The sequence below is a fragment of the Pogona vitticeps genome, chromosome 1, assembly GCF_051106095.1.
Source record: "Pogona vitticeps strain Pit_001003342236 chromosome 1, PviZW2.1, whole genome shotgun sequence".
NCBI classification, from domain to species: Eukaryota; Metazoa; Chordata; class Lepidosauria; order Squamata; family Agamidae; genus Pogona; species Pogona vitticeps.
Genome location: NC_135783.1, coordinates 318163817 through 318175777, shown reverse-complemented (window position 1 = coordinate 318175777; position 11961 = coordinate 318163817). Strand labels below are relative to the sequence as shown.

Genomic DNA, 11961 nt, shown 5'->3' with positions numbered 1-11961 from the left:
ACACAGAACCTGTCTGACTCCATTTTACATTTCTCTGACTACATATCCCATCATGACATCTCTCTCAGTGCTTTAGATAATCAGAGGAGGCCCCATTGTCAGTGTAGGCATGGTTAATGGGAAAGAGAGCCTTCTCTGTGGCTGCTCCCAGGTTATGGAATGCTCTCCCTTGGAAGGTCAGGTTGGCCCTTTTTCTTTCTGCTGACATCTGAAAACCCACCTTTTCAGGCAGGTTTTTAACAGTCACAACTAAGTCCTTGAATTCCATTTTTTAATTATGATAGTTTTTGATATTTTGCCTGTTTAATTTATTCAATGCATTTTAATCAGAAGGGAAAGATATGGAGGCAGTGACAGATTTTACTTTCTTGGGCTCCCTGATCACTGCAGAGAGTGACAGGTTTAGATTAGGCACCCTTCAGTCTTGAGAGACTATGGCAACGTGCTCTGTATGGAGGACTTGGAACAGCATCTAGTGTGGCTGAGAAGGCCAATTTGAGAGGAATAATCCCTTCTGCACTGAAGACAAATACAATCAGTCCCCTGTACAGCTCCCTGATTTTGCAGGTTTCGGGACTGCCTCTTTGCAGCCACAAAATTAAAAGACGCCTACTTCTTGGGAGGAAAGCGATGACAAACCTAGACAGCATCTTAAAAAGCAGAGACATCACCTTGCCGACAAAGGCCCTCGTAGTCCAAACTATTGTTTTTCCAGTAGCGATGTATGGAAGTGAGAGCTGGACCACAAAGAAGGCTGACAGCCAAAAAATTGATGCTTTTGAATTAGGTGCTGGAGGAGGCTCTTGAGAGTCCCCTGGATTGCAAAGAGAACAAACCTATACATTTTGAAAGAAATCAACCCTGAGTGCTCACTGGAAGGACAGATCCTGAAGCTGAGGCTCCAATACTTTGGCTACCTGATGAGAAGACTCCCTCGAAAAGACCCTGATGTTGGGAAAAAGTGAAGGCAAGAGGAGAAGGGGACGACAGAGGACGAGATGGTTGGACAGTGTCACCGAAGCTACCAACATGAATTTTACCCAACTCCGGGAGGCAGTGGAAGACAGGAGGGCCTGGCGTGCTCTGGTCCATGGGGTCACGAAGAGTTGGACATGACTAAACAACAACAAAAATCCATTTATTCATATGAGAAATTGAGGCTGTTGTACTTTGGCCACATCATGAAAAGACTAGATTCACTGGAAAAGGTAATGATGCTAGGAAAAGTTGAAGTCAGCAGGAACCAAATATGAGACTGTAGAACTCTAAAAAGGAGCTGACCAGGGCTATTGAGAACAAGACATTTTGGAGTTCACCTATTCATAGGGTTGCAATAAGTTGGAGGCAACTTGGTGGCCCATAACAGCAAACCCATTTAAGATGTTCCTGTATTGCTAACAGAATTAATTGAGCATGATAAACACTTAGAAAAAAACCCTGTGAATTTAGCAATGTAACTTTTAAATCCAAAAACACAATTAAAATGCCAGTTACAATGCATTTTGATATATTCTTATGTTTCAGATTTTTAGACTATTTCTAATTGTTTATTATTCCTTTGATCCTGGCACTGCATATTAAATACTGTATTGCTAAATACCTGTATAAAGAAACCAAGTACATTTTCTTTCAGTGATCCATTTGAGTGATCTAGAAAAATAAATTACCATTAATGGCATCTTATTGATGAAAACTGGAGAAATTCGTTATGAATCCACAAATACAATAATTAAAATTCTGGTTGGTTTTGTGCAGGAATTGAACAAATTGTGGCCTTCCTGATACTGTCAGATTGTAACTCCATCACCCCTCACAATTTATTGAACAGCATTAGGCAATGTCATTGTGAGTCACTAAAACCTAAACATTAAATAGATTAAAAAACCCACCACAAAACAAATGGCCACAAACTATAAGCATCACTCACATGAGAAAACGGAACAAGGCTGATCATGGTTGCTCCAAGATTATGCTGCTACCCAAGGAGATTCAGATACTGTAATGCTATCCCCATTCAATCAAGTCAGGACACATGGTACCTAAAGGCAGACCAAGCCTGCTTGTTTGGCTTAAGAGACAGAAAAGCCCAAAAGCATTTCTGCTCATCCTTAGCAACAAAAATGCCATTAAAAAAAAAAAGGAGAATGAAGAATTCGCCATCCTTTTCTGATACCTGTATTCAAAACCTGGGAAAGACAATAAAGATGGAAGACAGCAGGAAAAGAGGAAGGCCACATACGAGATGGACTGATACCCTATAGGAACCCACAGACTGGAGTCTGCAAGAACGGAGCAGGGCAGTTGAGGGCCGGACCTTTTCGTTGATCGCTCATTCAAAGGGTCGCCTCAAGTCGGAGGGGACTTGACAGCACCTCGACAATGACAAACTTGGACCTCCCGAAGCCTCCTCTGGAGCCTCCTCACGCGAGAAACGCCTCAGGCTCCGCCCGGCCCGCCCTTTCTCCACCCGCCTCCGGTCCGGGGCGCCAGCCGGCGGCTTTCCCTCGGCGCTCTCCCCGGAGGCGGAGGGCTGGGGGCGCGGAAAGGGCGGTTCGGGAGCCCGCCCCGGCCTCCGCCTCCTGAGCCGCGCTCGGCCCCTTTTGACGTGGCACCGGCTGCCTCCCCCCCTCGGCCATGTTGGTTGCGTCGGCGACCGGGCTCAGTGCGCGAGGGAGAGTGAAGGGAAGCGGCCAGCGATAGAGGCGGCTCCTGCTCGGGCCGAGGCAGGTAGGGCAGGTCGACCCGTAGAGGGATGAGCCCCGACCGGGCGAGGAAAGGCTGGGCTGGGCTGTGGGAAGGGAGGACGCCGGCGAGGGGACCCTCCTCCTCTTCCTGAGTCTGTCCCCCTCTGTCGGTGGTTGAGGTGCCGGGGCGAGGGAGCAGTGGGCGAGGGGCGGCAGGTTCGCCCGAGGGCGTCGTCGGCTAAGAGGACTTTCCCCCCCACTCGTCAGCCCGGTTGCCGGGGAGGCTTCGGGCTGGAGGTCTCCCTCTGGTACCACCTGCTCCGGCGAGTGCAAACTAAAAACCCTTCCTCGTCCTCTTTTATTTATTTGGTTTATTTAACATATTTTTTACCCCGCCTTTCTCCTTTAAAAAAATGACCCAAGTCGTCTTCTATACACCTACTGAAGTAATTGTACCACACGTGTGGGACCTAATAATGCACACTGATTTTATATAGCTGATAGGTAGAGGGGGGTGTGGGCAGTAGGATGGACAATACTTTTTAATGTTGGGTTGGAGCCAAGCACGGATTGGCACCCAGTGGCTAGGGAATTTGAGTATCAATGATTGGCAGTGGGAACCAGATCCTAACTTGATCTGTCTTCAGCTGCTCACTTTGTCCCAATTTGGGCATCTTTGTGATCGAGCACGTAAAAGACAATGTGTAAGTGACCAGGAATATTGTCTAACCCAGCACATCACATCACACTCCATGTATTCTGAAGGTAGCCCACAGGAATGAGTAGGGGAAGTGTGTTTATTAAGCAACCAAAAGGGATGAATATGATGCATGTAACAAATGGAGCAGAGAGATGTTCTAGGTCAGTGATGGAGAAACTGGCATGCATGCCACAGCTGGCACGCAGAGCCCTCTCTGTGGGCATGCGAGCCATAAGTCGCCATCGAGAAATGCTTATCCGTCCCCCAGTCCTGGATTTTGGCATTCCCCTCTGTTGGTGCAGTGGTCCAGTGGGGGGGTGCAATGGCGTCCATTACCAGTCTAGTCCGATGGGGGATTGGAGGACCGTTTAAGTATTTTTCTGTTAATATCTCCCCTAAAAATACCAAACCCACACACAAGCATTTAACCCTTGCAGTGCAAGGGCAGTTGTTGTTTTTTTAACTAAAACCTCAGTATTCAGGTTTAATTGCAGTGTTGGCATTTCGAAACAAATAAGTTGGTTTTGTGTTGCAGTTTAGGCACTTGGGCTTAAAAAGGTTCACCATCACTGCTCTAGGTTTTTAGATCCAAAAATGAAAAGAGAAGAAAGAGGTAGGCTTGCATTGAGCAAGGGGTTGAACTTGATGGCCTTATAGGTCGCTTCCATTACGCTCTGATTCTAGGAGCCAGAAATGAAGCACAGAAAAAGTGATTTCTTATACAAGTGGAGAGACATGTTTCTTTTTGCAAGTTCTGATCATTCTACACATTAATTATTTAAGTATTTTGCAAAATACTGTATCAAGACAGCAAGCACACTTTTTGAAAGTACATAGCATCTTAAAAATGCATTACACCACGATATGAACTTTTGGAGGCCAGAACTAATGTATGACAAGGAATCTGTTTCGTTTAGGCAGTTTAAAAAGTGGAGAACACAAGAGTCCTGCTGGATCAGGCCAAGAGCCCATCTAGTCCAGCTCCCTGTATCTCATAGTGGCCCTACCAGGTGCCTCTGGGAGCACACGAGAGGCCTGTCTCCTCATATCCCTCCCCTGCATTTGGCATTTTGAAGTACTTTCTTTTTAAGCCTGGAGGTTATAGATCTCCATCATGGCTTGTAACCTGTGATGGACGTTTCTTCCAGAAATCTGTCAAATTCCCTTTTAAAGGCATCTAGGCCAGATGCCATCACCACATCCTGTGGCAAGGAGTTCCACAAACTAATGCACTGGGTAAAGAAATATTTTCTTTTGTCTGTTCTCTCTCTCCCAACACTCAATCGGAGTGGATGTCCCCTGGTTCTGGTATTGCGTGAGAGGGAAAAGACCTTCCCTCTATCCACTTTATCAATCCCCTGCATAATTTTATACATCTCAATCATGCCCCCCTCCCCACTAATCAAGTTAATGAAATAATAATACATACATTGGTTTGAAACTGAGCAGCTGGCTTATCATTTTTATAATTTTTGTGTGTTGTGAGTGGTTTTAGGCAGTGAAATTCTTTGTTGTAAACTGTAACCAGTACTGTATTCCACTGAGATTCAAAGAAAAACAAGATCATTCCAATGGGATTTATTTGTCACGTGCCTCCCAGGGTTTAAGAGTTATAGTGTGATGGAGTTGGGTATTACCTTATGAAGGAAGGCTGAACATATGCAGAAGTCCAGTATTCATTTTTAAAAGGAATGAGGAAGCTTGTGGCATACAATAAACATGTTTGGAATTGTGAATTGGAGCGTCTCCTATTGAGTTGCCTGTATGGATCTTTAATATTTTAATGAACAGTACAAATTCCATTGACATTAGTAGCATTTACTTTGAAGTAAATGTGTTAGTGGCATTGATTTGTAAAGTTCCTTGTAATTCATACTGAATTGCCTTCTCAACAGATCCATGGAGTAGTTTATCATTCTAGTGTAACAAATGGAACATTGAGCCTGAGAGTGAAAGTACGATCAAACAGAAATACTGTATAGTGTCACATTTCACCGGGAGTGATCTCCCTTAAAGTGAACTTTCTATGCACACAGGAATCAACCCAGCCCAGCTTCAAAAAACAGCAGCTCTGCTGCTAGACCAAAAAGGTTCAGATCGGATACAGATACAGAACTGAATCAGGTTGGTTTGGGATTTTTTGTGCATTATCTGATTGCAGGAAAACAGCTCACAGTGCACCATGCCACAAAAATGGTCCAGAATGTAAGCAGTCGCTCCATCTGGGTATATCTTGAATTACTTGCCCAAGACTATGCAAAACCTGTTGGAGTGATAGTTATTTGAGCTTAGATTGCTCACATCTGTAGACCTGTCAAAAGATGTCATGATAGGCCAGGGATTCGTGCTTTGTGAATTTCACATCTGTTATATACATATTTTTTAGGGTATAGTTGAGGTCAGGAAGATAGAAACTAGTGGAAAGAAAATAAATGTCTGTGACACAATCAGGTTTTATGAGCTACATAATCTGACATTTGAACACTAATAGCATACAGTTTGTGTAGTGAAACTGAAATGTAAGCACACCCTATCCTTTAGTTTTTAACTGATTTCATAACCAAAAACTGTGAGGGGCTGCAGTGATGCCTTTATTTATTTGTTTTAGATATTTTATGTGGGTGGGGGGAAGATAAAGGAAAAGGTGTGCGTAAGGGTGTAGTCTTAACTAGTCAGGATGCCTGAGGACCACCTGAGCTGACCCCTAGGCCAGCTGAGGCTGTGCTGAATGAAACCACCCTTGGCCAGGAGAGACTGGAACTTGTTTAGAACTATCTTCACTTTGCCTTTTCTTTATGCTGGCACAGTTGTTGTGTCCCTGGGACAGAGGAGGTTTGGATCTGGCATAATTTAGTTTCTCCCTCGATCCACTCTATTTCCACCACTCTTCTAGCTTTTCTGCTGATTGATCGCAGCCAGCAGAGCAGTTTTCTGAGGATCAGCTGACACAGGACAGCTCTGCTGGCATGAAGGAATTTCTGCTAGCAGAAAAAGCCTCTGCCTATTCTGCACCCCCTTTTGAGTAAAGATTATACTGTTCTATAGTAAAATACATTAATTAAATCCTGGGTCCCATTTTGCACATTGAGGATAAAGGTGAGTCCTAGATATGAAAGAGTGAAGGCTACCAGTCTAATCAAGTCATTTTGTGTACCTTGCCCTTTGTAGAACATGTAACCAGATAGTAAAATAAGGTACTATGAGAATTGCAACATGGACACTTTCTTTACCTGGAAGGAATAGAAAGATAGTTATAAATTGGCTTATGCCACAAACAGAATTTTAGCCACTATGTTGTGCTTGATGAAGACTAATTTACCTGGAATTCAGTGGTAGCTGGTTGGATAGCTAAGTGGTTTAGGTATCTGGCTGTGGAGATAGAGGCTGGCAGTTAGATTCCCCATTGTGCCTCCAGAGAAGCCATGAGCAAGCTGTACAGTCCCAGGGCACCCTCAGAAAAAGGGAGTAATAGATCATTTTGATGTAGAAAATCCTGGAAAGGATTGCCATTAATCAAAATTGTTATGCCATTATGCTCTCAGAATGCTGTCAGAATCAGCATGCTGCTATTATTATTATTATTATTATTATTATTATTATTATTATTATTATTATTATTATTATTATTATTATTATTATTATTATTATTATTATTATTATTATTATTATTATTATTATTATTATTAAACTCCAGGCACAGTCAAAATTATGAAAATATTGACTGGTATTATATAATGGATACAAGTTTTAACTAAAAATCTAAGTATCTGTTAAATATCGACACAGTTGTGGTAAAGGAGACGAGAGCTCAGAGGCTCTTGTCGGAGTGCCATCTCTCCCTAAGGCGACATAGGAATACAGACCACTCCACCTCCTACCCTGCCCTGGATGATACACGAGCCAGATTTGGTGGGAAAAGAGGAACGGGGCGGCCCCTGGTGGAGGCGGGAATGGGGGATATAAATGTGGGTCGGGACAATATACCAGGTGGATGGGAATTGATCTGGGTGCAAGATCCCTGGACAGGACAATGGGAACAGGTGAAGGTTCCCAGGGAAGAAGCCAAGGTTCCAGAGGTTCATGGTGTATTTATGTAATGTTTTGATGTATTACCACATCTTGAGTGATGTGTGTTCCAGCACATGGAGTCAATATTTCTTTGTATATTTGCCCTTAGAAATACTGTATCTCAACTTCCACACAGAACAGAAGGTCTTAAATGTCATTCTCCCACTGGACACCATTTAGCTCTGTGACAAATAGAATTTGTTCTCATGTGTTTCCAATTAATTTTTTAAGTGATAGCTTCTAAGACCTGTCATTTTAAGGGCTGGAATCCCAAAAAGTTAATTTTCCCGTCTCTGATTTCAAGATGTCTGTTCTGTTTGCTGATATGCCAATGCCCCATAGGGCCTTCAAATAAAAGCATTGCTTCAGCTTCTGATTTACAACATTCTCCTCAGTCTTTCATATATTGATTTAAGTGTTTGTTTTTTGTTGTAGAAATAAGAAAGCAATAATGACGACCTTCTTGGAATTCATTCAGCAGAACGAGGACAGGGACGGTGTTAGATTCAGCTGGAATGTATGGCCTTCCAGTCGTCTTGAAGCCACCAGAATGGTTGTTCCGGTGGCCTGTCTATTCACACCATTGAAAGAACGACCTGATTTGCCTCCTATTCAATATGAACCAGTCCTGTGCAGTAGAACTACTTGTCGTGCTGTTTTAAATCCATTATGGTAATCCCAATAAATGTTCTTACATATTGCATTTATTAGTATTATGAAAAGAAATGTTGTTGGAGTAACTGTGAAAATATTGTTTCTTATTGTAAGTTTACTTTCCCAGTGTTTTAAACCTTGATAGACAAAACTGTTTCTAATTTCTTCTCCGTAATAGAGTAATAAAGAGATGATGTCTTGGTGTATTTTAAAAATTGTATACAAAAGAGTGCATGTAGTCTGCACATTCTGATCTTAAATTAGCAATGTGTGTTCATTACAATTAGCAGTACTTGCACACTTGTTTCACCTTCAAACATTTTCCTGTTTTCTCAAGTTATAAGTGGTTGCCATTTAAAAATGAGTAAAACTGTAACATTTAGAAATAATTTTTGCTCTGAGATATAGTTCTCAGTGCATATAATACCCTGCTCTAAGCACATCTCCTTTGATTTTACAAGCGCTTACTTCAAAGTAAACTTTTTAGGGTTGGAAGGTAAGGTTTGATTTCAAAGGACTCTTTGGAGATGAATCCACTGAAGTCAGTGGGATTTGTTTCAGTATAATGCTGCTGAACTCCATGTGCACATATGATTTGTGTGCAGTCTTTTATTCTATTGAAGTGAATATTGAACCCTTTTAGGTAGAGGTGTGTTCTGTGCATTTGCTCTGCTGTTCCTGCAGATAATACCTATATTGTAGTATGTGAGCAAAATCCAGTGTTAATGCCAACAAGATTAGACCCACAAATAAAGGGGACTTGTTAATCAAAGCCATGTAAATTCCTTTGATTTGGGGCTAACAAAGGATTTAGCCCAGAGTGTCTCAGATTGGGCTGTATTGGATACTTTTAAGCACAGCTTCATAGGTGTTTCTATTGTCCAAAGCTGCAGGTTTATGGGTTTAATATTTGCAGTGCTTCGAGTTATTATAATGTATAACAAGATATTCTGAGTGCTTCTTATAACTTAAACTATAGTTGACACATTAGTAAAATAAAGGTATTTTAATGATGTTTGCTTCTGCAGTAATGTCAGTGTAATTCACTCCTTAAGAAACCTGCACTAGCACAGCTAACCAAATGAACCTCTTTTTATGTAACAGATCTGGCTTCTGCCACTGCATATAGCAATATTGAATTATATTTATTTAAATTTTTATGCCTCACTTTTCTAGCGGATATGTCCAAAAGGACTTAAAGTTATTGAAATAAAATAGATTAAAACAATAGAGTTAATATTGGTTAAACAAAAAGTACAGTAGTAGCAAAAAACAACTAAGAGCAATAAAAATATAAGAAGAAACCTCCAAAGGACTGAGTAGAAACATTTTGAGAACTAGCTGGATCTGAATAAAATTGTAAGGCTGAATTCCATATTTCCTGTTTTTATTTGACTCTAAAATCTAACTATGACTAACTTGCACTTATGATTTATTAAATCATTTTAAACTTTATTTTTGTAGCCAGGTGGATTACCGAGCAAAGTTGTGGGCTTGCAATTTTTGTTACCAGAGAAATCAGGTAAGATAAAATGTCAACAGATTTTCTTTCACATTGAGGTGGTGTGGGGAAAGGTCAGTGTAGATAATTATTTCAAAGTGTGTCCACTGGAAATTTTCTTACACTTGACTCCATTTTCTCTTCCAGTTCCCTCCTACATATGCTGGCATATCTGAGATGAACCAGCCAGCAGAACTTTTACCTCAATTTTCTAGTATTGAATACGTAGTACAGGTAAATAGCATGATAGCTATATTTGCACCTGTTGAGCTAGTAAAGTCACAATTGCAGTGGACTATGAATCACCATATTATAATGATATGTGGAATGTATGCTGACAGTAATACAATAGAGTAGGCTTGAGTTTCAAGTTTCAGCAACACTTGGCATTATCTAGTATTGTGTAACACAGACTTTTGGTGTGGCCTAGAAATGGATGTTTCTGAGATAACATTTGAAATGTATTTAGTTATAGTGGAGCTAGCAATATAGGTATTCTGCTATTGTTAAGTGCTGTCAAACTGCTTCTGATTTATGGTGACCCCATGACATGTCTTTTAACAGTTTTGCTCAGGTTTTGCAAAATCGTGGCTCTGATTTCCTATCTTGAATCTATCCATTTCATGTTTAGTCTTCTTGTATTCTGCCTTCAGTTTTTCCTAGTATTATTTTTTTTAGTGACTCTTACATTGTTGTGATTTGCCCAAAGTATGATACGTATTACACATTTGTTCTAATAATATTGAGTGTGAGGCAGTATAGTAGTACATGTGTAAGTGGCACAGGAATTTGCTAAAATTAGTGACTCCTTTGTGTAGTGTCAAGTAATTCATGTGATTTAATTTTGTGTAATACAGTCAATATAACTACACACTGCAACATGTTTTACATGAGTATTCTTACAGTGGGATTGGCCAGCTTTGATATGGGGTTTTATTTACTAAGCTTTCTCCATAACTTTTTCTAGTAATGGTAATATTACACTGTTGTTCACTTTTATTTGAAGCGTGGACCTCAGATGCCGTTGATATTTCTGTATGTTGTTGATACTTGTATGGAAGATGAGGACTTGCAAGCTTTGAAGGAGTCCATGCAAATGTCATTAAGTCTGCTGCCTCCAACTGCTTTGGTGGGGTTGATTACTTTTGGAAGAATGGTCCAAGTCCATGAGCTTGGTTGTGAAGGGATTTCCAAAAGTTATGTTTTCAGGGGGACAAAAGATCTGTCTGCAAAACAGCTTCAGGTAAATGCAAAATTAATACCAATAAATGCCTATCTAGCGTCTGCTCTGTCTGTCTGGTGCAGTTTGGGAATTAATGAAAGGTTTCTTTATTGTTTTCTATAAGAAGATTGATACTATAAATCATCATTTCATATTACATTTTAAAATGGGAGAATACCAATGAAAGATCTGCTTCTACAACTGGAGTTGGGAGTAGGGCATATTTCCTGTCCCACTGCAGTGTCTCATGGCACCCTGTGTTTCCAGATAGTTGGGAGGTTATTTAGAATTTTTTAAAAACAGTATTGAGGGCTGCAGGGTAGAGAGAGGGCAGTGCATTTCTGGTGTAAAGCACTAGTGCAGTATTGGAGTTATTCCCAGATACCTGTGATAGTTCTTGATGAAAATACCATTGTTAATTTGCTCTTTGTAGAATGCTATATAATTTCATTCTGTAAAATATATTCTTCACAGGAAATGTTGGGACTAACAAAAATGAATGTTTCACAAGTGGGCCGTGGTCCTCAGGTGCAGCAGCCACCACCATCTAACAGGCAAGTATCTTCTTAATTTAAAGTAGAAATGTACTGAATTGCTTTTACAATATGGTCTGTTTTTAATTTTGTAATGTAAATGTCAAGTTTAAGATTCTGAAGTCTTCCAGTCCTCCATTCAGTGTCACTGTGACTGCTATTGAAGAGCCAAAGCCAGTTCTGTTTTTCTTAGTACTGAACATGTAAGCCACCAGTAGTGAAAGAGCTACCCCAAATCATCCCTCTGTTTTTCTGCTTTGAAATTATAATAGCCACAAATAAGAATTCTTTGTGACCTACAATTCTGTTAATCAAAGTGCTGTTTACATAGTTATCAATGCATTTGATTACAACTATAATAAATAATAATGTGCTGTCAAGTCAATTCTGACTTATGGCAAGCCTTTCCAGAGTTTTCCAGGTAGAGAATACTGAGAAGTGGTTTAACATTCCCTATTTCTGGGGTCACCCTGGAATTGTGCAACTTGTCCAAGGCCACGTAGGCTGGCTCTGTTCTCAGGAGGCACAATGCCAAGTACCTAAACCACTGAGCTATCTAGCCAGCTGATTACAACTACCATAGAATAATAGAAAAATAC

At 40.7% G+C, this 11961-nt stretch overlaps 1 protein-coding gene across 2 annotated transcripts in view; it reads left to right on the top strand.

Moving 5' to 3' along the window:
- The first annotated feature begins 2586 nt into the window (after positions 1–2586).
- The window catches only part of SEC23A (SEC23 homolog A, COPII component), a 31689-nt gene continuing 22314 nt past the window's right edge, over positions 2587–11961 (top strand). The window contains exons 1-6 of one of the 2 annotated variants that reach the window (XM_078392593.1): positions 2587–2723; positions 7888–8124; positions 9571–9628; positions 9755–9841; positions 10614–10850; positions 11304–11383. In XM_078392593.1, coding sequence (XP_078248719.1) covers positions 7904–8124; positions 9571–9628; positions 9755–9841; positions 10614–10850; positions 11304–11383 — 683 coding nt within the window. In that variant the 5' untranslated portion in view covers positions 2587–2723; positions 7888–7903. Of the gene's footprint in view, positions 2728–7887; positions 8125–9570; positions 9629–9754; positions 9842–10613; positions 10851–11303; positions 11384–11961 lie in introns of both variants that reach the window. The other variant, XM_020807238.3, reaches the window with a different exon arrangement.